The 26,781-nt window shown below is 43.0% G+C and overlaps 1 protein-coding gene across 3 annotated transcripts in view; it reads left to right on the top strand.

Moving 5' to 3' along the window:
- The first annotated feature begins 1,251 nt into the window (after window positions 1–1,251).
- The window catches only part of SMURF1 (SMAD specific E3 ubiquitin protein ligase 1), an 86,097-nt gene continuing 60,567 nt past the window's right edge, over window positions 1,252–26,781 (top strand). For all 3 annotated transcript variants that reach the window (XM_081092132.1, XM_081092131.1, XM_081092133.1), the window contains exon 1: window positions 1,252–1,348. In XM_081092132.1, the coding sequence (XP_080948258.1) occupies window positions 1,294–1,348 (55 nt within the window). In that variant the 5' untranslated portion in view covers window positions 1,252–1,293. The remainder of the gene's footprint in view (window positions 1,349–26,781) is intronic.

The following is a 26,781-nucleotide window of genomic DNA, read 5'->3' as shown; positions in this document are numbered from 1 at the left end:
CAAAAACAAGTTTGATACTCGAACTCAGCTTTTCCTCTTTATTAGCGGATCATTTCCTTTCTATAAAGGTTAACTGAGAGAAGCTGGTTTGCTGGATAAAGCATCAGAGCTTTTCGTTTTATCCCACAACTCTGGGAGGAAGGGAAATATGAGCAGAAGACAGGGAAACGCTGGCTGTAAAACTGCTTTTTTTGTTTGAACTGTATGCGGACAGGATAACAAACATCAACCCCCACCCACTTTATTCTCTCCAATGTTGCTCACCTTGTTCCTGTGATTCTAGCAACTTTGTTACGGGTCCATCGAGAGCACAGAGAGAGCACACCTAGAGAGGACTGGCTCTTGGGGAAGTCACCCTTGAGATTGCACTATCTAAAGGCTCTCTACTAACATAAAACACAACATTAAAAAGGTACTGTCTGTTCGTGCAAGGTGCTTAGTGTGGTAACAGGCCACGGGTGCATGTAACCCTCTCTTCAGCAACTATCAGGAGCCCTGAGCCAGGGGCCTGGAAAATCCACGCGGTCCTCTGAACCTCCTCGTCCGCATCTGAAGGCCGGTCCCCTCCGAGAACGTGGCGAAGACCCAGGGGGCCGGCGACCCAGCGCGGGACGCGCCGTCCCGCCCGCCCCGGGGCACCCCTGGTGCTGGTGGGCAGCGGCCTCGGCTCCGTGCACCCGCGGCCGTGGTACTGGCCTCCGGGCGAGGCTTTTGGGGCGCGCTCCGCTCCCGAAACCGGGTAATCGCCTCCGGGATCCCAGGGAAGCCACCCGCACCCGGAGGAAGCAGGAAGCCGGGCCACCCGAGAGAGACCCCGCGCGCCCGAGGCTGGGCGGGCAAAGCAGCCGCGCTCCCCGCCCCGCCCCGCCCCGACGTGCCCCACGGGGACGCGCACGCTCGCAGGCGCGGGGGCGCACACCGGGGCGCGCGCGGGCCGGGCCGGCACGGCAGCGAGAGCGCGCGCGGCTCGGGGAGGCGGCGGCGGCGGCGGCGGAAGCGGCGAGGGCGGCAGGCGTCCGGCTCAGAGGCGGTGGAGGCGGCGGCGGCGGCAGCGGCTCCGGACTGGGCTGGGCTGGGAGCGAGCCAGGGTCAGAGGCGCCGGGTCCAGAGCGGATCTCCCTGCTCGAGCATCCGCCCGCCGCCCGGACGCCTGGGCCGCGGAGTTGGTGTCCCGGCTCGGACCCCGGCGCCCAGCCCGGAGCCGTAACCTTGAGGCGGCGGCGGCGGGGCCGGGCCGGGCCGGGCCGGGGGGCGGCGGCGCTGGATCCCCGGCTACCCGATCGTTGGCGGGAGATGTCGAACCCCGGGACGCGCAGGAACGGCTCCAGCATCAAGATCCGTCTGACAGGTACGGCGGGCGGGAGGCCCACGCCGCCCCCACGGCGCCCACCCGGCCCGCACGGCCCCTCGGCCGCCCGGCATTCCCCGCAGAGCGCCCTGCGGGAGTGGCCCTCCCCCACGTCGGCCGTTGTCCCAGGACCTCGTCACCCCCCTCGGCGAGTGCCCCTCGCTTCTCCCTCCGGCCCCGCCCCCTCGCTCTCCGGCCCCGCCCCCTCGCGTCTCCCCCTCCCCTCTGCCTTCTCGCCGCCCTCCTGCCCCCACCTGCCCCCTCGGTCCTCTCCTCCTGGCCCCGCCCCCTCGCCTCCCCGCCTCCATCCTTCTCGTCCCGCTCCCCCCTCCCTCCCCGGGGTCCCCCCGCTTCTCCCTCCGGAGCCCGCCTCCCGCGCTCGTCCCCCTCCTTCCCCTCCTCCCGTCCCCTCACCTGCCCTCGCCTTTCCCTCCCGGCCCCGCCCCTCTCCTCACCACCTTCCCGGCTTCTGGCTTCCCCGCCATCCCCCTACCTGCCGGGACGCTGCTCCCTCCCTCCGCCCCCCTCCCACCTCCTCCCGCACCCCCTCTCGGCCCCCCGGCTCCTCTGCTCCTGGCCCCGCCCCCTCCTGCTCCCCCAGTTTCGCCCCCTCACTTTCTCTCCCAAACTCCGCCCCTCATTTTCTCTTGGCCCCGCCCTCGCTTATCGCCAGCCCCGCCCCCGGCTTCTGTCTCGCGGCCTCCACCCTTTCCTTCAGCCCCGAATTCCTCCGTCCGCTCTCGCAGCTCCTCCCGGGCCCGTGCTCCTCGCCGCCCCTCCGCCCAGCCCGCTCCAGTCCCGTCCACTTCCTTTCGCTCCCAGGCCGGGCGCTCTCGGGTCCTGCTGTGCTCCCCGCATTCTCTCCTTCCTGCCTTGCACTTCACCATCGCCCCCCCCCCACGCCTCCCCATCCCCGAAGCCCCGTTAGGTGTGGATCCCCCTCTCCCTCTCCGCCGCACACACAACCGGCTTGGGCAGCGGCACCCCGCAGGCCCCCCGCTCCGCTCATGCAGTCTTCAGTGAAACGCCTGTGTCTCCTGGGCGGCTGGAGTGCCACCTTCCAGGGTGAGCGCCGAGCTCTGCCGCGGGCCTGCGCCGTGGTGGTGGGTGGGTGCACATGCCGGCGGGGTGCGCTGGCGGCGCCCCTCGCTCGCGGGCCCCGGGGTGCTGGACCGGTCCGCATCCTCATCCGCCCCTTCGCCTCGCCTCCTCGCTGTGGGCGGCTGCGCCCCGTCCCAGCGCCTAGCGGAGGCCGGACTGTAGTGTTGCGAATACCGTTCTGCTGGGGGACTTTCCAAACGCGTATATTTCCAGCTCTGAAGAGGAAGTGAAAAGTTTGGGCTGATCCCTGCAAGGGGGGTTTCCCCTGGATTTTTCTCTTCAGCGACGGGTCTGATGAGGACTCCAAAGTCAGAGTCCCTTTCAAAGAGACAAGTGAGCATTTTCGGGACACTTCATGGCAGATGCATAGCCCTAAATCATTGGTGAATCTGTGAAAACCGCAATGGGTGATCGTTTTCCTTTGAAAATCCACCGTTGTTGCATGATCCATTTTTTGTTTCAAGAAGAGGATCATAATTTTTTTGTAGGTATAAAAATCCCTGATCAGGTTATGATTAGATAATATGACCAGATCAGATGATTTGGACCCAAACCCAGACCCTGGTTTTCTGAAGTAACGGGCATAGCCCAGGGATCTTTGCTTCTGGAGAAACAATCCTTTATTTTAACACTTCTTACTCTGTAGATGCAGTGTATACATTGTTATTTTTATGGTTACATAAAAGCCACGTATTTGACTTTGTAATGCTTGTAAAACTTTAATTATTGACAACTTTAATTTGATTTTCATTTACAAATTAAATCTATAATTGCCATCAGATTGGTGGGGGTTTTTTTTTGTTAAAAGCAAAAGTAACTGATTTGGGGTAGAAATGTGATTAATGTTTTAGAAATAATAGGTTTTAATTACAATGTTTGTGTCAGGTGTATAATATGTATTAATCCTAATAGGCAGGTTGGGTGTGGGCTTTTTTCCTTGTGAAAGGGAGAGCTTGGTTTGTCCTCCCAAATTATTTTTTGATTCAGGAATTTAGATGTCATGGATGTAGAAATGCTTCAAAAATTATTCAAAGAGTTTTAATATTCATTTGATGGTAAAGGATCAGATGATGAGTGTTTTTTCCAAAACACCTTTTCCCGGGTGATGTTGTTCATGACAGGACAGAGTGTGGTCATTGCTGCAGCAGGATTCAGAGTTTAGGGATGATTGTGGACACACATGACGGCAGTTGTCTGTTGATATGAATGTACACAGAAACGTTGGAACTAGATATTTTTTTAAGATAGACTGGGTTTTGGCCTCATCTTTAAGTTTGTCAGGAGTTTGAAATATCTTCACTTTTAGCAAGTAGGCTAGCCATCTTTCAAGAGCATATACTTTTGTTACAAGTTTCAGAGTTTATTTCCACGTGTGATACCTGGAAATGAGACTTTTAGAAATGAGAGCTATTCTAACTAGTGAATACCACACAGGGTAATTCACTGCAACATATGTTATAAAAGAGCTTTTACAATTTTGGGGTCTACAATTATATTTGGTGGTGAGTAAAACATTGGATTTAGAATTAAAAGGCTTGATTTTGGTCAGACCTGCCATAAACTGCATGATATGGAACAAATTATGTAACCTTTCTGGGTCTCAGTTTCCTCATATATAAAATGAGATCTTAACTCCATTTATAACATTATTTGACTCTCCTTCTTACAGGATCTGTCAATTTGGCTTATTCCAAATTACCGTTGGGTGTTTATGTTTTCTGTTAGGTCTCAATCCTGATATTCAGAAATTTGTGTTAAAACACATGACTTGTGTTTGATTTATGCCAAGCATTACTTTTTTGTATTGATTACAATTATGATTTCTTCTTTTTTAAAAAATTCCTGTGGAATCCCTTTTGTTTTAAAAACTATTAGGTAGTCTGTGGAACTGCTTTGGAAATCTGGCCTAAACAGTAGAAGAATGTTTGAGTCTTCTTATATAAAAGAATATAATTTAAAAGAATGTCTTTGTGGTATTTTAGCAAGGTAATAGTTTTTAAAGGTATAAGTAGGTTTGGGCACAGTATTTTCAAAATAGAGAATCTTTGTTAAAGAGCATTATCTTGCAGACATTTTAGAGTTCACTGGCCAAACACTTGGGAAACTTTTTTATTTTAAATTCAAGCAGAATTTTCAAAAACTTTGTTCTTATGTGGTACATAAATGAATCCCAGATACGGTATTTAGGCCACTTGGGTAAAAGAATGGAATTTTGAGCTCTAAGGGTTCCACAGTGCTCTTCAAATTAAGTTGTATCTAATGTTAACCAGTTAGTTGAAATACCAAATGCCTAAACTTTTCTGTGCTTTTATGCCTTGAAATACTCTCAGACCTCTTTGTGTTTTTCTGTCTCTTGGATTGTGACTGTGTACTGTGAAGAGAGAAAATTCTAATTCCACTTAGAGGTGGGGAGAGAAACCTCCTGTGATAGCATATGGGAATGGAGGCTATTTTTTAAGTTGTAGCTCATGTGATGTCAGGCTGGCTTGTGTTTGTCCTTCAGGTGATGCAGCTTGGAGAGAAATAGTAGTAATAACTGTTAATAACGTTAATTGATCAATAACAGGTGACATAACTGATTTGAAATAGTTAGGTTGCTCTTAAGAAAGATAAAGCTGTTAAGAGTGTTGCATTTGTCCCTTTGTACCAGCAACGAACTTCCCTTATACAAGGCAGGCAAAACTTTTAACAGCGGCCACTCAGATAAGATGGAATTGCTAGCCATCAGGTCTTAGCCTTGCACTGCACCTGAGTTTACATATTTTCCTCAAGGTTGGCCTCAAGTTTATGAGGTACAGTCAAGGCACTTCTTTGAGCTGAATTGTTTAAGGCTGTGGAATGAGTTAAATCAAATCCTATTGCAAAACTTAAACTGCAGTTATACTTTAAAAGGAGTCACATTCTGCCATATACAGGACTATTATTGATTTTGTTATTTGATCACATTTGTGTTGTCTTAAGAAAAACCTTTTTTAAATTCATTTTCCCTTTTTCATTTTCTTGACCCAACTTACAGACTTGAGAAATGAAATATCTCATGTACTTATTTCTATCTGTACTTTTGCAGTAGTTGTGATGTGTCCCAGTAGAATTTTTTACTGCAAGTCCATTTATTGGTCAGATTTCAAAACTTCTATTTTGCAATTATGCCAGTGGTGTCTGAACTTCGAGTTTTCCTTCTCTTCTACAGGTTTTCATTTTCTCTGTTTGGTTACATTTTCAGGTTCTAGTCTGGAACATTGGGTGAACCGGGGAGGTTCTGGGGGCTGAGTGACTGGTGAAGAAGAATTTCCTCATGAATACAAAAAAGAAAGACTGACCCATAATATTTCAACATCAGCTTAATGATCCAGTTAACTAGACTGGTTGTTGTGTAACACATTTGGGGGCACTGGTTAAAAGTTAAAATAGCTGAATTATATATTTTAGTGTGTGCTAGCCTGAAAAGGAAGTACAAAAAACCTGACATGACGAAATAATTTTGGTATTTTCTAATTGAGAAACCCTAACTTTTAGGATTCTTATTTGAGTCAAACTTTTGTGATTTCAAAACCATTTTAGAGGTTAAATATTTTTTTTAACAAATAGAGAATTAAAATTGTGTGGGGTTAGGGTCACTGAGCAAGTTAAATTACTGATTGACTTATTGTAGGTGAGTTTCATTGAGAGAAAGCCCCTTCCTTAGGTTGGCTTGTTCTCCACAGCGCTCTGACTCCAACTGACTAGTCCCTAAGGCCATCTAGTCAAAGAAGAGCTGCAGAGCTATGTTGGAAAAACAAAAGCTCCTAGCCGTCTAGATCAGGCAAATCTTTTTAAAATGTTAGAATTACTGTTGTGTCTACAGATGCAATTTACTCCATTTAGATATTTAACTAAGTGGAATGACGTTTCCATATTTCTGGATGAAAGGGGGAAAATCCTTTTATTGTTTTAAAACAAGGCTTAAATAATGTACAATCAGTGCGGCTGGTGATGCACCCCACTCTGTAATTCCAGCTGTGTTCACCTCCATTGCAGCTGAAAGGAATTCTAATTGGCTGAGGAATGTCGGCAACATCATGTATCACTGAGCATGAACCTATTATGCCGGCTGCTGGGTGATGCATTTCAGATGTTTGAAGCTCCTGAGTCCAACTTGGAGGTTGCTTTCAGGAGCCTGGAAGAGGACGTTGTGAAGCTGCGGGTTGTAGATGGCAGCCTGCTTTCTTCTTCGTATGTTGGGCATCTGCTAAATTCTCTAAAGGCTACACTGCTTTCTTGTGGCTGAAACACTGGATTAGGAATCAGAAGGTCTGAATTCTACTCATAAACGTGCCACAATGAAGAGAGGGGGATGGGTGGAATTATAATATTTTCATGACTCAGTTTTTCTATCCAAAATGCAATATACCTGCCTTTTTGTATTGCACAAGGACTTGATATTAATTAAATAGCTTGATGAGCAGTTATGAATTATTTATAGAGCAGCACAATGTAAATACAGTCCTAGATTCCTTTTACTTCTTATTCCTAAATCATCATGTAAATGCTAAGGCTAATGATGAACATTGACACTGAAGAACAACTCTAGAACCTGTTGATAAGCACGGAAAAATAATGCTCAACAACAAATTGTTAAATTCTCTACGCATTCAGAGAGTCCATTAGAGAAATCATGTTGCAAGCCAAAGCCAGCATCATCTTCACTTATGAAATCTTGGAAGCATTTCTATTAAAATCAGGAACAGTACAGGGATGTACACTGTCACAGTTGTTATTAACTAGAGGAAGACATCAGAAAGCAAGCAAAATTGCTATTATTTGCAGGTGATATGATTTTATATCTTAAATGCAAAAGAATCAGCTGAAAAGCAATTATAAGTAATTTAAAAAACCTTAGTATAATAGTTGGATAGAAAATTTTTCCATGGAAAAATAAAATTGGTTAAAAATCAATATGCAAAAACAAACTCGGGAAAACAATTTGCAATCTGTATGAAAATGAAAGTCTAGCTTCCTTGATATATAAAGATCTTTCAAAACCAGTGACAAAAAGGCCAGTAACCTATTGAGCAAAGAATATGGATAATTCACAGAAAAGAATGAAAAGGAATTTTAAATATGTAAAAAGACACAGCCCTATTCACACTAAACAAAATACCAATTAAAACTAAAGGTGAAACAGTTTTTCATCTAATAGATTGGCAGAGACCAAAGAGTTTGAAAATATGTCATGATGACAAAGGTGTAGAAAGCAGAAACTCTTTCACACTGTTGGTTGAGATGTAAGTTGATACAATAGAATAAGGAGGGCAGTTTGGTACTGTCCTATATAATAAAAGCCTAATATGCACCAGGAGTTTGACCAGGGGGCGGGGCCTGACAGCTAATCGCCTGCAGTCCCTCCCCCAGTCTGGCCCCCAACCCTGATCGGGGCAGGGCCAGCCCACGGCCAGCCACTATGACGTGTACTGACCACCAGGGAGCAGACGCTCAACACAGGAGTTGCCGCCTGGTGATCAGTGCGCTCCCACAACCAACCTCCAGCAGCCTCTTCCCCCCCAACCCCCACCAGCCAGCCCCCTGACCGGCCAGCCAACCTCCCGGGGTCCCTCCCCACTGGCCAACTGGGCACCCTTGCCCCTCCCCACCCCCCACCCCCCATCCCCCACCAGATAGGCCTCAATCACTGGCCAGGCTGAGGGACCCCACCCGTGCACAAATTTGTGCACCGAGCCTCTAGTATTAAAGTAAGCCTAAATGATTCTTTTCAGGTTCAGAAATCTGGTCCCCCCTAGATCTACTTTCTATGGTGAGTCCTTTGAAAGACGGGTCTTGATTCTGAATAATGGTGCTGGTTTACATTATTTATTTGGAATGTCTTTTGGGGTTGGTTATCTCTTGCTTTTTCTATATCAGGCAGGTAATTTATTGCCTTTTTTTCTATTAAATCAGTGAGATAAAAGCCCTAACTATTACTGGATTGTATTTTTATATATTTTCCTACAAATTATAGATTTGAGAATTACTTGCTGCCTGTTTATATATGTCGGTATTATTAATGTCTCATATCTTATATTTTTCATAGTTTCCAAAGAGTTCTATATATTTCCTCACTTGAGCCAAAATATCAAGACAAGTTGAAAAAGGGCTTGGATTCTTTTTGAATGTGTTTTTATTTCTAGGTTAAAAAACAAACAAACATGTTAGCATGCAGTTTTTTAAAAAACACATTCTACAGAAGAGAAAAGAATACTTTCTCCTGTCTTAAATGGATAACCATTTCATGTGCAAATAAAATACTCAGAAGCACGTTTAATCCAACTGTAATAAATTTACATGCTTTCCCAGAAAATCAACAGTCATATGCAGGAGAAGGCTCACATTTACTCATGGGACATTAGTCGAACTCTTCTTAGGTTTTAGTGAAGGTAATTTACACTCATAAAATTAGACAAGCTTTCTGGGATAAGGTAACCTTTTTCCCTCTATAATTATGGAAGGTTGGAAACATGACATTGCTCTTCCCCGCCCCCCAACATGCCTAGTACACACCTTAAACTTAACATGTCCAAGACAGTCTTCTTGATTCCCCCCATGTCAGAAACCGTCCTCTCCCCAGTCTTCCCCCCTTCGTTAGACCTACCCAGTTGCTCAAACCAAAAATCAAGACTCATTGTCATTCATATCTAATTTATCCTCAAGTCATGTCATTTCTCCACCACAGCTTGTCTGGACTATGTCTTCTCTTACTGTCCATTTCCCCCATTCTAGTTCAAGCTGTAATCATCTCTTGCTTGGACAGATGCTTGCCTTCTTTTATTTAAATGTTACTTGTAACCCAAGCCACTTTGCTATAATAGTATTTATTTCTCTATTACAAAAATGTTAAAAGATTAATTATAAAAGTCCTCATTTTGGCTGGTTCTAAAGTGGAGAAGCAAAGCAACTTGCTAACATTGCCCTTTCTCCTGGCTGCTGCAGCCCCTCCACTTTCCTCTGTGCTCACGGCCTCTGGCTTCAGCTCCGGGAGCAGTGGTCAGGATGGCCAGGTGTCTGTCAGTGTAGCACGGAGCTTCCCAGGGTCTGACAATTTAGGGATGGCCAGTGACAAGTTCAGTTGTGTACAATGGGGAGAGAGATCGAGAAACCAAATTGAAGACTGACTATTTGAAAGAGTTGAGAGGAGGAAACCAAGATGGCGGCATAGGTTAACGCCGGAGATTGCTGCCTCGAACAACCACTTCAGAGATACAACTAAAGGACAGAACGGACATCATCCAGAACCACAGGAAGGCTGGCTGAGTGGAAATTCTACAACTAGGAGGAAAGAGAATATCATACCCAGACTCAGAGGAGGCGCAGTGCTGAAGTGAAATACTCAGGTGTGGAGTGCGCGCGTGGAGCGGGCTGGCGGCAGAGGGCGCGGTTGTTGTTTTCAATCGGGAGGGAGTTTCAGACTCTGAGCTCCAGATCCAGGCGAGTCTCTGGGGACCCAGACTCAAATGGGAGAAGCGGGACTGTCTGGCTTCGGTCAGAACTCGAAGGCAGCTTTCTCTCCGAGGTTTGCAGCGGTTGCTGGGTCTCAGAGGCAGAGCCCCTAGGGACGGAATTGAGAGCCGCCATAACTGCTTGCTCCGGCCGCCTTGTAGATCCCCGGGGACCCGCCCCGCCCAAGCCCTGTGCAGAGCCATTTGCTGGATAGCCTCAGGCAAACGCTAGATTAGCACCGCCCTAGAGATCCAGCACAGAAGCTTTCCCACTGCAGACACAGCTGACTCTCATAGCCAGTTAGCCTGGAGGTCAAATCACCCCTGGTATTACCGACAACAATCAAGGCTTAACTACAAGACTGTGCACAAAGACCAGTAGGGGGTGCACCAAGAAAAGATATAAAAATGCGGAGACAAAGAAACAGGACACAAATGTCAGAAATGGAAGATATAGAGCTCAAAACCACACTTTTAAGGTCTCTCAAGAACTGTCTAGAAGCTGCCGATAAACTTAGTAAGGCCCTCGAAAAGACTGGTGAGACCGCCGATAAATGTAGTGAGATCCTCAAGAAATCTAATGAGACCCTCGATATTGTGATAAAGAACCAACTAGAAATTAAGCATACACTGACTGAAATAAAGAATATTATACAGACACCCAACAGCAGACCAGAGGAGCGCAAGAATCAAGTCAAAGATTCGAAACACGAAGAAGCAAAAAACACCCAACTGGAAAAGCAAAATGAAAAAAGAATCCGAAAATACGAAGATAGTGTAAGGAGCCTCTGGGACAGCTTCAAGCGTACCAACATCAGAATTATAGGGGTGCCAGAAGATGAGAGAGAGCAAGATATTGAAAACCTATTTGAAGAAATAATGACAGAAAACTTCCCCCACCTGGTGAAAGAAGTAGACTTACAGGTCCAGGAAGCACAGAGAACGCCAAACAAAAGGAATCCAAAGAGGACCACACCAAGACACATCATAATTAAAATGCCAAGAGCAAAAGACAAAGAGAGGATCTTAAAAGCAGCAAGAGAAAGACAGTCAGTTACCTACAAGGGAATACCCATACGACTGTCAGCTGATTTCTCAACAGAAACTTTGCAGGCCAGAAGGGAATGGCAAGAAATATTCAAAGTGATGAATACCAAGAACCTACAACCAAGATTACTTTATCCAGCAAAGCTATCATTCAGAACTGAAGGTCAGATAAAGAGCTTCACAGATAAGGAAAAGCTAAAGGAGTTCATCACCACCAAACCAGTATTATATGAAATGCTGAAAGGTATCCTTTAAGAAGAGGAAGAAGAAGAAAAAGGTAAAGATACAAATTATGTGCCGGGGTCCAACCCCAGCGGGTCCAGGGGTCCCCAAAGGTGTGGACGGAGTCGGCGAAGAAGGAGTGACACGGAGACAGCGTTCAGTTGATCAGCAGCCTAGCCAGGATCTCCAGCCAAGTTCTGGTCTGGATCTCCAGCGAAGTTCTGTTTAGGATCTCCAGCCAGGTTCTGTGTCCATGGTCTCTTGCTAGGTTCTCCAGCCAGGTTCTCCAGGTTCTCCAGCCAGGTTCTGTAGCCATGTTCCCTCGCTAGGTTCTCCAGCCAGGTTCTCCAGGTTCTCCAGCCAGGTTCAGTCACCAGGTTCTAGTCAGGTTCTCTTGCCAATTTCTGTAGTCAGGTTCAGTCCAGAATCTTTTGCTATGTTCTCTCGCTAGGTTCTGTCTCTAGGTTCTGAGGCCAGTTTCTGTCCAGGATCTTTTGCCATGTTCTCTCCAGCGAAGTTCTTCTGTCTCTAGAGAACGTTCTGTGTAGGTTCAGTGCCTAGGTTCTGTCTCTCTCTCTGTCTCTTGCTGTCTTGTTACATCTGTATTTATACCAGTTAATTCAATCCTATCAATCTCTATTACAAAGGTAAGGGCGTTTCTTATCTCCATTCCAGGGAGTAAAGATTATGTAGCTTAAGCATGATTATTCGTAGTTAAAGTGATTAATTACCCGCCTGGCACTTAGTTAAGGGATTTTATTCCCTCCCTAACTTCAGGGGAAAATCCCTACTTGGGGAAACAACCTTTCTCAGAGAGGCGACCTTGGTTAAAACACATAGTGCCAAGAAGGCGAGCAAACATATTAAGAACAGTATGCCATATACGCCAGGTCCCTTGAAACAGCAAGGATGGACCGGCTCCCGGCAAATTCCCCCTTTTTTATTTTTTAAAAGCAGGCATTAAAAAGAAAAAACCCCAAATGCTCTCTTGTATCCATTTTAAGAGTAGGATTGGCGCTTTCCACTATTACCTGAGGCCTGATATATCACCCCAGGGAGAGCTTGCCAGTACTGCACTTTCCTGGGGTGGAAAGGCTGCAGTGGGGTTAAGGAAAAGGCTCCTTGGGCCTACCTTCTCCCATGCCATTACATTTACCTTTCCTTCCTCAGAAAAGCATGGACATATTTCTTGTATAAAACGTTCTGTCTTCCTGGGAGTAACCTGAATTCCTCTGCTAGCAAGCATATATGTTAAAAGATCAATACAGAGTCTTATTTCTTTAGACTCAGTATGGCACATCTTCTTAATCTAAAGATCAATACAGAGTCTTCTTTCTTTGGACTCAGTATGGCACATCTTCTCAATCTAAGTTCTGTACTATCCACCTTCTTACCCTACTTATCCTCTATAGGGGGGTCTGTAGCACCCTGGTGGAGTCCTATCCGTCCCGAGTGTGGGGGTTCTCAATGGGGGGGCTTACCTAGGGGAATCCTGTTCTAGGGCTTCCCAAAGGTGTGGACGGAGTCGGTGAAGACTATCCACCCTATTCCTACGGTGGAGTCCGATCTGTCCCGAGTGTGGGGCGCTTACCTAGGGGTCCCTGTTCGGGCGCCATATGCCAGGGTCCGACCCCAGCGGGTCCAGGGGTCCCCAAAGGTGTGGACAGAGTCGGCGAAGACTATCCACCCTCTTCCTACGGTGGAGTCCTATCCATCCCGAGAGTGGGGCTTACCTAGGGGTCCCTGTTCGGGCGCCATATGCCGGGGTCCAACCCCAGCGGGTCCAGGGGTCCCCAAAGGTATGGACGGAGTCAGCGAAGAAGGAGTGACGCGGAGACAGCGTTCAGTTGATCAGCAGCCTAGCCAGGATCTCCAGCCAAGTTCTGGTCTGGATCTCCAGCGAAGTACTGTTTAGGATCTCCAGCCAGGTTCTGTGTCCATGGTCTCTTGCTAGGTTCTCCAGCCAGGTTCTCCAGGTTCTCCAGCCAGGTTCTGTAGCCATGTTCCCTCGCTAGGTTCTCCAGCCAGGTTCTCCAGGTTCTCCAGCCAGGTTCAGTCACCAGGTTCTAGTCAGGTTCTCTTGCCAATTTCTGTAGTCAGGTTCAGTCCAGAATCTTTTGCTATGTTCTCTCGCTAGGTTCTGTCTCTAGGTTCTGAGGCCAGTTTCTGTCCAGGATCTTTTGCCATGTTCTCTCCAGCGAAGTTCTTCTGTCTCTAGAGAACGTTCTGTGTAGGTTCAGTGCCTAGGTTCTGTCTCTCTCTCTGTCTCTTGCTGTCTTGTTACATCTGTATTTATACCAGTTGATTCAATCCTATCAATCTCTATTACAAAGGTAAGGGTGTTTCTTATCTCCATTCCAGGGAGTAAAGATTATGTAGCTTAAGCATGATTATTCGTAGTTAAAGTGATTAATTACCCGCCTGGCACTTAGTTAAGAGATTTTATTCCTTCCCTAACTTCAGGGGAAAATCCCTACTTGGGGAAACAACCTTTCTCAGAGAGGCGACCTTGGTTAAAACACATAGTGCCAAGAAGGTGAGCAAACATATTAAGAACAGTATGCCATATACGCCAGGTCCCTTGAAACAGCAAGGATGGACCGGCTCCCGGCAATTATGAACAACAAATATGCATCTATCAACAAGTGAATCTAACAATCAAGTGAATAAATAATCTGGTGGTCATAATAGAATCAGGGACATAGAAAGGGAATGGACTGACTATTCTTGGGGGGGAAAGGGGTGTGGGAGATGCGGAAAGAGACTGGACAAAAATCGTGCACCTATGGAAGAGGACAGTGGGTGGGGAGTGAGGGCAGAGGGTGGGGCGGGAACTTGGAGGAGGGGAGTTATGGGGGGAAAAAAAGAGGAACAAATGTAATAATCTGAACAACAAAGATTTAATTAGAAAATAAAAAAAAATTTTAAAAAAGAGTTGAGAGTACATGTTATATTTTCTTGTACGGGAACAGCACATGGGTTGCCTCTGGATGACTTGTGATTTTATCCCCCTCCTTAACCATTCCCCAAGATGCTCCAACCCTAATTGCCCCATCTTAGTAAATGACATCATCAACCAGTCAGTTGCTTGGACAAAAAGCATTCCTTGGTTCTCTTTTTTCTCATTCTCTAGAAGTTGTCAACTCTTACCTCATATACCATATCCTGAATCTTTTTCCTTCTCTCCATCTCCGCTATTACCACCCTAGTCCTAGGCAATGTCACCTCTCACTGGGATGCCTGCGATAGTTATCTCCTAAATATTTTCCTGCTTCTGTATATTGAATATCAATACATACAGAAAAAAGCAGTGTACAGTTTGTTGATATTTCATGAACTGAACGTACCTGTGTAACTATATCATAGATCAATGATTTTCAACTGGGAGCAGTTTTGCCTCCCAGGGGACATTTGGCAATGTCAGGAGACATTTTTTATCATTACAACTGTGTGGGTGGTACTGGCATCTAGTGGGTAGAAGCCAGGGATGCCACTAAATAGCCTATAATGCACACTCAGACCCCCACAACAAAGGATTATCCAGTCCAAAATGTCAGTAGTGCTGGAGAAACTCTGACCTAGATCAAGAAATAGAATGTTATTAGTACCTGAAATACTCCACAAGCTCCCTTCCCAGTTTCTATGCCCCACTCCCCAAAGATAATCACTGTCCTGGCATGCTTTTGAATTTCATATTAATGGAATCATACAGTATGCATTCCTTTGTGACTGGCTTCCTTTGTTCAACATTCTATTTGTGAGATTTACCTATATTGTTGTGTTTGGTTGTTTATCATTCATCCTTTTTGCAGAACAGTGTGCTATTATGTGAATGTACCATAATTTATCCTTTTACTGGATGATGGGCAATTGGGTAGTTCCAAGTTTTTGGCTGTTATGAATGGTGCACTATGAACATTCATATGTGTGTCTTTTGGTGAGATATGTATGCATTTCCACTGGGTATATACTTAGGAATGGAAGTGCTGGGTCACAACGTAGGCAGCTGTTCAACTTTGACAGAACTGTCCAACACTTTACCAAAGTGGTTGTACCAATGTACATTCCCATCAGCGGTGTGCGAGAGTCCCAGTGGCTCCATATCTTTGCCAAACTTGGTATTTTCTTTTTCATTTTAACCTTTATGGTGGGTGTGGCATGGTATCATCTTGTGGTTTTGCTTCTACTTTCACTTTTCTCCAATCCATACCTTACATGGCAGCCGTAGACATTTTTTAACTTTATTTTTTAGGTAGGGTATAGCTTTGGTGTAAGCATTATAATACCTAAGGTGTTTTCCTCTCCCAGGACACAATTTTCAACTCCCTTCTAGGCAATGTTGCCCTGTTGAGAATGAATGTTCTGCCCTGGTGTGTGTCAGTCACCCAGGAGGCTTGTTGAAACTCAGATTGCTGGCACCCCCCCAGGCACTAGCAAATATCTTTATATAAAAAAATCTAGGTCTGTACTTGGGCGTAATATTAAAAAGGGTCAAAAAGAATTGTAGTCAAAACTTTAATAACTAGTTTCTAATTTATTATGTAGTATTTTGTTTACATATCAGGTTTTCTTCCTGAGATCTCCTGTGTAGATTCAGATTTGTTTTCTTTTCAAATAACTAGTACTCTTATTAAAATAATATGAACAGAGAGTTATATAGACTATATTATAAACCTAAATTCCATATATTTGGTCCAAAAAGAAATAGATGCATACTTTTCACACACCATGTGAGTTTTATCTATTTAATTTATTATTATTTTAAAAACAATTGTTATTCTGCTTTTGTGTGTGTTTTTTAATTGAGATATCTTTTACATATAACATATTAATTTCAGGTGTACAACATAATAATTTGATATTTGTATGCATTGTGAAATGATCACCACAATGTCTAGTTAACATCTATCATATTACATAGTTTAAAAAAAACCTTCTTTTCCTCCTTGTGATGAGAACTTTTTTTTAATCCTCACCTGATGACATACTTAGACAGAGGAAGGGAGAGAGAGAGAAACACAGATAGATTGGCTTCCCTATGTGCACAACTGGGGATCGAACCTGCAACCCAGGTATGTGCCTTGACCAGGAATCTAATCTTGGTGCACAGGACGATGCTCAACCAACTGAGCCACTCCTGCTGGGCTTGTGATGAGAACTTTTAAGATGTACTTAAGCAACTTTCAAATATGCAATATATTTTTAGCTTTTAATTTTGAAGTAATTATAGATTCACAGAAAGTTGCAAAGAAATGTGCAGGGAGGTCCTTGTGCCCTGCGCTTACCCTCCCCCATTGTGAACATTGTGCGTAACTATGGTATAGTATCAAAACCAGGGGCTTGACGGTCGACATTGGTACAGTTGGCAGGGTTTATTCAGATTCAGGAGTTACATGTGCATGGCAAGAAGCTGGTCTCCCTTCATTTCACAGTGACCTCAGAGCCACTTTTGGCTCTTCCCTGTGTGTTCAAAAGGTCACTACCAGCAGCTCCCGTGGCTATCTGCTTCTAGCGCTAACCAGCAGAAAGACTGTAAGTCCACTTCTTGAACAGCTCGCTCCTGGAGTAGGAGTCCTGGAGTTGAAACCTCTTGTCTGATTGACCTAATTTGGGTCATGTGTGCGTCTCTGAACCAGCCACTGTGGCTAGAGTGATGGGACGTGCTGGTTGGACAATTAAGGTCCACCATGGAATCTAGTAATGGTGGTAGTACTACCCAGCAAAGGACTGGGGCCTGCCTGTGAGGGAACAGGAAAAATGGATGTTAGGAAGGCAGCTAACAAATAAGTAGACAATACTGTTTTTGTTGTTGTTGTTTTTAAAGTATAATGATAGTTTTGTATATGCTGAGTGTAAGAATGGTAAAGCTACTGTTTAATGAACTTCTGAAAAAGGAGTACCTTCTTTGTAGTAGTGTGAAACAAAAGATGCATTTTTGTAAAAGTGCCAAACATTTTTGCCAAGAGTTAGGAATGGTGGCTTTATATATAAACTAACCCCAACAAATTCCATTGTCAATTTGTATTATAGAATGTTTCTGGATTGTTGTATAGTGTTTTTTTTTTGGGGGGGGGGATTATTTCAATACTAAGATTTAAACAGAAATTCAGATTGTAGGAATGCATTCTTACATCATTTCTCTAGAGATAATAAGGTATTTTAAGAAAGAAACATTCATGTTAATTGTTTGTAAATTGAATTCAGATTGTGTAGAAAGAGAAAAAATTGGCTTTATGCAAGTATATAATTTTTTATTAGATAGATGATCACCAACTCTTCCCTACGCTAAAGTCTTTGAATTTATATATCTGTTCTTGATATTTGGAGCTCTGTATTTTTGCTCCTATATTCATTTTATAAAATGTGCTTTTAGAATGCTTGGCTGAGCTTTGAACCCATGCTTCAAGAAATGATTGGCTCTCTCAGACCCCAAAACTCTTCCCTCCATAAAGTCAGTGGCCAGGGTGGTAAAAGCTGGGATGGAGCCAGTCTGTGCCTTCAGACAAGTGACCTCACCTCCTCGTCTCCTTAGCTATAAAAACGGGTAAAATAAGTGTTATGGATGTGAAATGAAACAATCCACATGCAATATCTGGTACATAGTGTTCAGTACATGTTAGCTATTAACATTTTCATATTTCAGGTAATCTAAGTTGACTCTGATAGAAAGTCATACCATTGTTTTATGTACCACTAAAAAAGAAACACCAGTAATTACAGTGTAACATATGATTCATTTGAAGACTTCAGAGATGTTAACATATCAAAAAATGTGTCTTAGTGGTATTTGGTATTACGGCAGCCTCTGACTTGGAAGTCCTGGAAATTGTTTGCATACCCACAGAATAATGCCATCTGTCTTCAGTTTATACATAACACAGTGTGAACTAAAATTTCTTTTCATTTTTGTTTTTGTCCTAAACTCATGTTGGATTTGGTCTCATATGTTGCGATATTGGCAATGTAATAATTACTGATTCCCCGTATAGGTTTAATAATGGATTATATAAGACAGTGATAGGGTTGGCAACTTCGGTTATTTGCTTTACCTCAGTGATTTAGGGGGGAAAATGAGATATGGTTTTGGAAATCACTAACATTGGTTGAGTAAACCTATTTGGAAGCTAAAGGCAGGCTAAATGACAGTGCCTGTGACCTTCCAGAAGAGCCCAAGTTGTCAGGAAGCCTGATAAGGAAAATGCTTTTTCATACACCCAAACACATTCAGTTTAGAAAGCACAATACTTATATTTGAAAGCTATGTGTGGTAGTTGATTTTCCACTAAAATATAAATGTGGACAGTATATTGTAGTTCTTGAGACATACTCGCAGGCTATTTATGTACCAACTTGGTGTAGTAAAATGTTGGCTGTGTAATATGCTTAGCATAAATTTAGAAATAAAACCTGTAAGGATATCACACAACCTTGATAGAGCGCTATTTCTCTTGGAGCCTGGTATTTAGAATATTGTGAATGGGATATTATGAGCCTGGGTTTTCTTTTTTTAGTCCTGTTAGTTTTTCTAGAGACTTGACTGTTACTTATTGCATAATTTATGGCTTATTTCATATGCTGAATGTCAGCAGGATCCCACTTTTGTTGAAGACAACCGCATGAATGGAACAGATATGCGGTTGGGTTATCTTGTCATGAGCTCCAGAGCTGTCCCCTGGCACATGAAGTACGTAAATATTACTTGATGGCGTTGATTATGACTTTGGAAAAGACTATCTGAGTGCATCCCATATTCTAATGCATTCTGAAACAGCAGTGTTGTTTTTCTTTTTGGAAACCCAGGAGGGTTTGTTTGCTGTATTTTGTATAGGGTTCAGCTTAGCAGACAAAAATATATACTTTTAGAAGAGGAGTTTTACTTTAGAAAGTGGTTGCTAAATTGAATTAACAGTAAAATAACTTCCAAAAGGAGTCATTTTTATCAACTTTAGTGCTTTTCTCATTACCTGCTTAGTAGTGACAGACAGAAGCCAGCCAAGATCACCCGGCAGGCTTTACAAAAGGGTGTGATGATGGCGCTGCTACTCCAGGTGTTTAATTTCACGCAGGAGGAGTCAAGGATTTGGAGTTTCTTACATTAGAATAGGTTGCACTTTATTCAGAAAAACAAACAAACAGTTCATTAATTTGAAGCGTGTACATCACAGCCTAAAAATTATTTTAGTTTTAAAAAAGATAATGCATGCATATGATATGAAAGGATACCCATTAAAAATGTCTCCCTTTCTCCCTGTCCCTTGTCAACCAGCTTGCCTCCAGAGAGGAAACTATTATTGCCACAGTATTATTAGTTTCTCCTGTATTCTTACAGAGGTTTTCTGTCCCCCTTTCTCCTCTCTTTCACACAGGTGAGAGCATACTGTGTGCACATAATCAGGGATTGCTTCATTTTTGTATCTCCAGAGCTGCCTTTGTGGCAGAAACATCACTGCTCAGTGACTGTGTCTCATTTCCCAGCTGCCTTGCCATTAGGTGGGACCATGATTGGTTCTGGCTAGGAACTGTGAGAAGTGATTTGCCCCACTCTGCCACTCTGCCATGGAGCACCCTGAACTGGGTATCAGTGGGTGGCACCTCTATTAGCCAGAGGGTCCCCTTAGGCCCCAGCCTGCCCCACCAGGCCCAACCTGTGTTGAATGTGTCATGATAGCAAGGAATCAACCTCTGAGAGGTTCATGTGCTTCTGCATCATATCAGCCTCTCCTGATTGATGTAACCTATTTCTCTTGATAGTGGTGAAATGCATGACACCTTAAAGGAGCCCAGTTCAAATGAACTGATTGTTTGTTAAAGACCAAAAAGGTATCTAATTAGAGAATAATCATTTGAATTAATTATCAGAGAAATACATTTTACCCCAGTTGTGTCACTGTACAAATGTAGCATATCTATCTCTCTAGTTTCTTCTTAAAATGTAACTATTGAAAAATAGAAAGAAAAAATAATCATTTTGTTATTTTAATGTGGTGTGTTTCTTTATAGTTCATACTTTTTGCATTCGAATTTGTTAATAATTTTCTAAAATTATTTCTAAAGCAGGATAAGTGCCAAAGCCATATACACTGGCTTCATCCAGTATTGAGCAGGAGACCTAAAGATGAAAGGAGTATTGCAAAAATATAGTTGTCTCTACTGGGACCTTAACAGCACAGGGCAGTGAGACATTCATGAAGAAAAGTGCCGGATTGAGAAGGCAGCTCCTCGTGAGCCAGAGCAGTCTGCCGTGGAAGCCGAATTTGAAGTGGCTCTGGAAAGGGGGGGGGGGGGGGGGGGAAGCACATGGTAATAACGTAAAGGCAGAGTGGAGCAAGAGTGTGGCCTTTTTGAAAGTCACACTGAATGAAGTAAGAGATGCCAGGCAGGTAGAGGGAATAGAGGACACAGGCTTCAGGGGAGAGCTGAGGGGTCTGTCTGGATAGCAGTGGTGAGACGTTAAAGAGATTTGATCAAGAAGTGAGATGATAAATTCTTGGTTTTGAGCCTGCCGTGCAGAAGGGGTTCTTTTGTACTCAGAGGGCAGCAGCACAGCAGCCAGTAAATGGAGTAGCGTAATGGCCGAGAGCCTGGACGCCGGGGGCCTGGGTTCCAATCCTAGCTTTACCACCTTCTAGCCGTGGAAAGTGCTGGGAAGGGTGTGCAGGTAAGTGCTCAGAGAAGTTAGTGGTGATGTCTATTGCTGATACTATTTGGAAAGGAACTTGGTAACAGTGAAAACTCTCTAATGAGGGAATAAATTAGGCCCCTTCACAAAGTAGTAAGTGTTACATTACTGTGTTTATGCAAATGATGAATGGTAGTCTTACTAGGGTGCTTTACAAGGCATCCTTTATTGGGGCCAAGTTTAGACTAAATGGTCTTCAAGTGTCTTTTAACAAACATTTATTGAATAACTACTAAGTGGTAGGTTGTCTGGCAACTAGCATACATCATGAAGTGGATAAAGACCAGAGGAACAAAATACTGTTTACCTGGTCTATGCATTGTTACAAAGTTAACATCAGATTCCCTAATAGACCCTTGAAAAACCATTCCAACCAGAGGAGATGAATGTGTTTGTAAAGCAAGTTAAGTATCGTTGTAAGTACCAAATGGTGTTGGACATTCTGGAAAAAACGCAGCAGGCATTCAGGGGAAGTTGACGTAGCCCTTCCTCCATTGTACTAGCTTTAATATCTTGCTGGTTGATTGCAACATGCTTACTTAAAACCATGTTAGAAGTTCTCATTGAAACCCAGCTGCCACTCCTCCAGTCTCGATGGGATGTCGGTGTTTGTGTAGTGAGTTTTTTGACCCCAGGCCTACTTCCATTGATGGGTAATATTTAAAATCTTTTTGTGGGCAAAGTAGGTCACATGTAAAGCGCACACCAGGGAATTGCACAGGGTGGGGAGGCAGTTCTCGTGGAAGGTCCCGTACTGTTCGTCTTCCCTTAGCCCTGCCCTGGATCACTTATGAAGACTGTGCAATCTTCGCACCCAAAGTTTGGAGTCTTCCCAAAAATATTTTAGAATGAGAATCTGCCAGGTGCTAGCTTTAAAGCTGCAGTGTTGGGACATAATTTGTTGGAGTGCCCCTTCTGTCCTGTGGCCTTTATAAATGGAAACGAGGTCAGGTACGCAAGCTCCACACTGTAGATAAACACTATGGTTAGAGTATGGGTTTTAGAGTACAACTGACCTGGGTTTCAGTTCTAGCTTTGCTGCTCAGGAGCTGGGTGACTTGAGACAATAAACATAAAGATATTTGTCAAGATTGAAGCTCTTCCTCCTTGCAAAGGCAGGCACTATACTAAATACTTTTTAAAAATATATATTTTCTTGATTTTTACAGAGAGGAAGGGAGAGGAGTAGAAAGTTAGGAACATCAATGAGAGAGAAACATCAATCAGCTGCCTCCAGCACACTCCCCACTGGCGATGTGCCTGCAACCAAGGTACATGCCCTTGACTGGAATCGAACCTGGGACCCTTCAGTCTGCAGGCCAACGCTCATCCACTGAGCCAAACCGGTTAGGGCCTAAGTACTTTTTACGAATTATCATATTTCCTCCTGTCAATCAACTTACGAGGTAAGGACTATTCTTTGCCCCCATTCCCAGGACAGTGGAATCAGCTGACCCAGTTCCACCACATACCGGTAGCCTTGGGCAAATCACACATTTCATCTAAGCCTCAGAAAATACCTATGTCATAAGGTTGTTGCAAGGAATAAGCGAAGTCACTTGGCAGCCAGCTGTTGGCCAGCATCTGAGAGGGGCTAGCTTGTCCAAGGCTCACTAAAGTTTAACTGTCTTGTGAAGTTACTTTGTTTCTTCTTTTATAAATTGGTGTAAACATTGTTTCTGAATCTACTTCTTTTCTTTTTTTCTCCAAAATAAAGTCTTCATTAAACATCATTCAGTTAGAAGTTCTCATGTTCAGTCTGCCATCCCAGAAAGCACTCACATGGATTGTTACACGGATGAGGGGAAATGGCACTGGCATGTACCAAGGATGAGTAAAAATATAAAAAGGAGAGAAAATATGTGTTCTCTCCAAATTTCCACCACTTCTTACCAACCTAGTATTTTTTATTGCTACTTCCTACTTGACCTATTGATTATTTTTTTAAAATTTTTTAGTAATCTGTGCCTTATTATTATTTATTACATATATATTACATAAATGTTACTCAGTAATTATGGTTCCACTAAAAAAAAAAATAAAATAAAATGTTGGTGACTTCCAAGAGTTTGAAAATTCTCTGTTTAGTCTATCCCTGTGCTGTTGTTTTTCTTTGGTTTGGTCTTCAGGCCTGCTCACCACCCTCTCTCTGAAATAACTTTACATTCTATTTAGTGTCATGAAGTTGGTTGTCACTTTGAGATAGAGCATTTTGTGGTGTTGTTAATCAGCCTTTAAACTCATGAATCAAGTTTAGGAGAGAATTTGCTAGTGTAGATAATTGTTGACTTGGAAGCATTTTAAGCAGTACCCAAATACAGCCCTAGTGGTTATTCAAAATACACAGAGAAATGACGTGAAATTATAATTATGTAAAAAAAATGTATGGTTGATATCAGTGTGATTGAGTCAGTGTTCTTAGTAGTACAGGGACAAGGACTTAACATTTCAAAAATATTAAAAACAGGCCGTTCTACAGTAGTGGCTTTCACTGTGTCCTAATAGCATCAAGCAGCTAGGAAGGCGGCCAGCGAGGGGAACAAGCACAGCGGCACAGGCCAGGAGGCTGCGCCCCTCCCGACACCCATTCCCACGGGAGCAAGTACTGTTGGGAGCTCATTTGAACAATAGTTTTCCCCTGAAGTTTGAGGAGCTTGGTCTTGGGTGTGGTGCTTCCCTCTACCATTTGTCTAATTTCCAGCCTGCTATGATTTTATCTCTCAGCAATGTTCTAGGAGGTTTTAGAGAAAATGTGAAACTGCCAAACCGCCTATCAAACTGAGCTTGAAAAAAGACCTCTTGGGAAAGAACAAACTAAGTATTCTAAGTGGTCTACGATGCAAAGCATTTCCTGGGCTGAGTGTTTATCAAGGCTGGGCTTGACTTCCAAATGGAGCTGGAGAAGAATCTGGGACTGTTTCCCAGCTGATTGGGGGTGGGGAGAGGAGGAGGAAGCTAGTCTGGGAGAAGGGAGAAAATCTCACTCTCTTTTTATCTTTTACACAGTTTTCTGATGAAATCTGTCTATAGATATGGCTTGCAAAATAGAACCATTTGGAGTATGAAGTGGGAGAGGCTGTTAGATATTTTTTTTAATTATATATAATATTTTAATTATATTTTGGGAATGGAACATTGGGTCAGATTAACTTTTTATTGGATCAGTCTTATTCTTCAATAAATGCAGAGAAAAGATCATACCTCCCTATTATTTGTCATTAATCTCACATCACACCAGTGTGTTTTGCTGTGCTGTTATCATCTCAGAGTTCAAGGTCTACATTGACACATTTTGGAAGAGTGAGGTGATGAGGAAGTAGAAGTGGTAAGTATATGATTTTTTCCTTCCTGTCTGACTCAATGTTAGAGAACTCTTTTTAGATAATATGTTGATTTCAATTCCTCGACGCCAGATTATATCATTACAAACATCCTGGTATAGAGACTACTTCTTGCTCTCTTAGTAGAAATCTTATAAAGAAAACCTAAATCCCTTATTTCACTGTTTCTTTGCCTAAATGTTTTTGTAGTCACTACTCCTTTATTGAGAAGTAAGATGGTGGTGGTACCAGAAGAAAATTTCTTTGGCCTGAATAGTACCAGCTTCACTTCCCTCAATGATGACACATTTATGTGTATTTTAAAGTTGTCCTCACTACCCCTTCTCCCCCTCTCACCCCCATCCCCCCCCCCCACACACACACACACATATAATGTGCTGCTTTGTGTGTGAGTTCCCTAGCAAAGGAGGCTGGCATTGGTGGTGAAATACTTCAGTCTAAATGAAGATTCTTTTCTGAGGTTTCATAGACTACTTCCTTAAATTAAGCCTCAGACTGCGGATGCGCTGCACTTCCAGGTTTATTCCTTTTTTCTGCTCTAGAAATAAAGATGATGGGACAGGATGGGCTGGCTCTCACTCCCAGCTGCTTCAGAAGGTTCTGCCCTGGTAGCAGAATCACTAGCAGCTTCTGTAACGAATTTAAAGGCTATGGGGGGAAATCTGGTGGTGATACGACAGAAATGGCAAACCATCACTAATCTGAGGGACTGTGGGTAAAGCAAGCACTTGGGGTTGTATTGTAAGCTGAAGGTAGTCCTGGATAAAGATAAGGACTTCTTTATCGGACACCTGTAAATGTACCTGGAATCTAGTGAACCATGAGTTAAACCAGTACATTTAATGTTTGAGGGTAACAATACAATCGAAGATCTTCATAGTCAAGAGAAAGAGTTGAAAATGGGCCGTTGGACCATGATCATGGATGTTTTACACAATCTCCCTCTCGCTCCTTGAATCGTTAAGGTTATTTGAGGGCTTCATGTGGAGAACTCCCTTGCCTGTCAGTGCCAAAAGGCCCAGACAAGAGAGGTGAGAAGTGCAGTGAGGAAGGGGCCTGTCGGGAGTCAGGTGTCCTGAGGACTGCTTGCAGTATTTCATTGAGGAGTGTTTGCATCGGTAGTCAGAAGGGATGTTGGTCTGTGATGTCTTTGCTTTGTTATCAGGTTGATAGTGGCCTCACAGAATGGGTTAGGAAATGTGCCATCCTCTTCTATTTTTGGAAGCAAGTATGAAGGTTGGTGTTAATTTTCCTTTAAATGTTTGTAAAACTCAACAGTAAAGCCATCTGGTCCTGAGGTTTTGTTTTGGAAATGTTTAATTATTGAATCAATCTCTTTACTTGTCATAGGTCTATTCAGATGTTCTGTTTCTTGAGTCAGTTTTGATGGTTTGTGTGTTTTAAAGAATTTGTCCATTTCACCAGATTATCTAATTTGTTAGCATACAGTTGTTCATAATATTATCTTATACTTCTTTTTATTTCTGTAAGATTGGTAGGAACAATCTCATTTTCATTTCTTTTTTTAGTGTTTTTGTCATTTCTTTTTTTGGTCATTCTAACTAAAGATTAATCAGTTTTGTTCATCTTTTCAAAGAATCAACTTTTGGTTTTGTTGATTCTATTGTTTTATTCTCTATTTCACCTATCTTTGCTCTAATCTTTATTATTTTCTTCTATCTGACTTGGATTTAATTTGCTCTTGTTTTTCTAGTTCCTTTAGATAGAAGGTTAGGTTGTTAACTTGAGTTATTTCTTTTTTCTTTTTCTTTTTTTGGTGTAGGCATTTACAGCTATAAATTTCCCTCTTTGTATTGCTTTTGCTGCATCTCATATATTTTGAGATGTTGTGTTTTTATTTTCATTAATCTCTAAATATTTTCTAATTTACCTTATTTTTTCTTGACCCACTGAGTTTTTTAAGTATATTGTTTAATTTCAACATATTTGTGAAATCCAGATTTCTTTCTACTATTGATTTCCAATTTCATTCCACTGTGGTCAGAGGAGATACTTTGAATAATTTTAATCTTTTAAAATTTAATTGAGACTTGTTTTATTACCTAATATGTGGTCTATCCTTGAATATTCACATGTACTTGAGAAAAATGTGTTTTCTGCTATTGTTGGATGGAATGTTCTGTATACATCTGTTAGATTGAGTTGTTATAGTATTAATTTTTCTATTTCCTTGTTGATCTTCTGTCTAGCTGTTCTATTCATTTATTGAAAGTGAGGTAATAATGCCTCCAGCTATTATTGCAGAACTATCTATTTCTTTCTATAATTCTGTCATTTTTTTCCCTTCATATTGTTGAGTGCATATAATTGTTATATCTTCTTGATGAATTGACTCTTATTATTCTATAAGGGCTTTCTTTGTCCCTTGTAATTTTTTGTCTTGAAGTTTATTTTGTCTGATATCAACATAGCCAATCCAGCTGTCTTTGGTTTCTGTTAGTGTGGAAAATCTGTTTCTATCCTTTCACTTTCAACTTATTTATTTATTTGGATCTAAAATGAGTGTCTTATAGGCAGCATATAATTGGATCATGTTTTGTTATCCATTCTGTC

This window comes from Myotis nattereri (assembly GCF_964212035.1).
Source record: "Myotis nattereri genome assembly, chromosome: 5".
NCBI lineage: Eukaryota > Metazoa > Chordata > Mammalia > Chiroptera > Vespertilionidae > Myotis > Myotis nattereri.
This window is presented reverse-complemented; position numbering and strand designations above follow the sequence as displayed.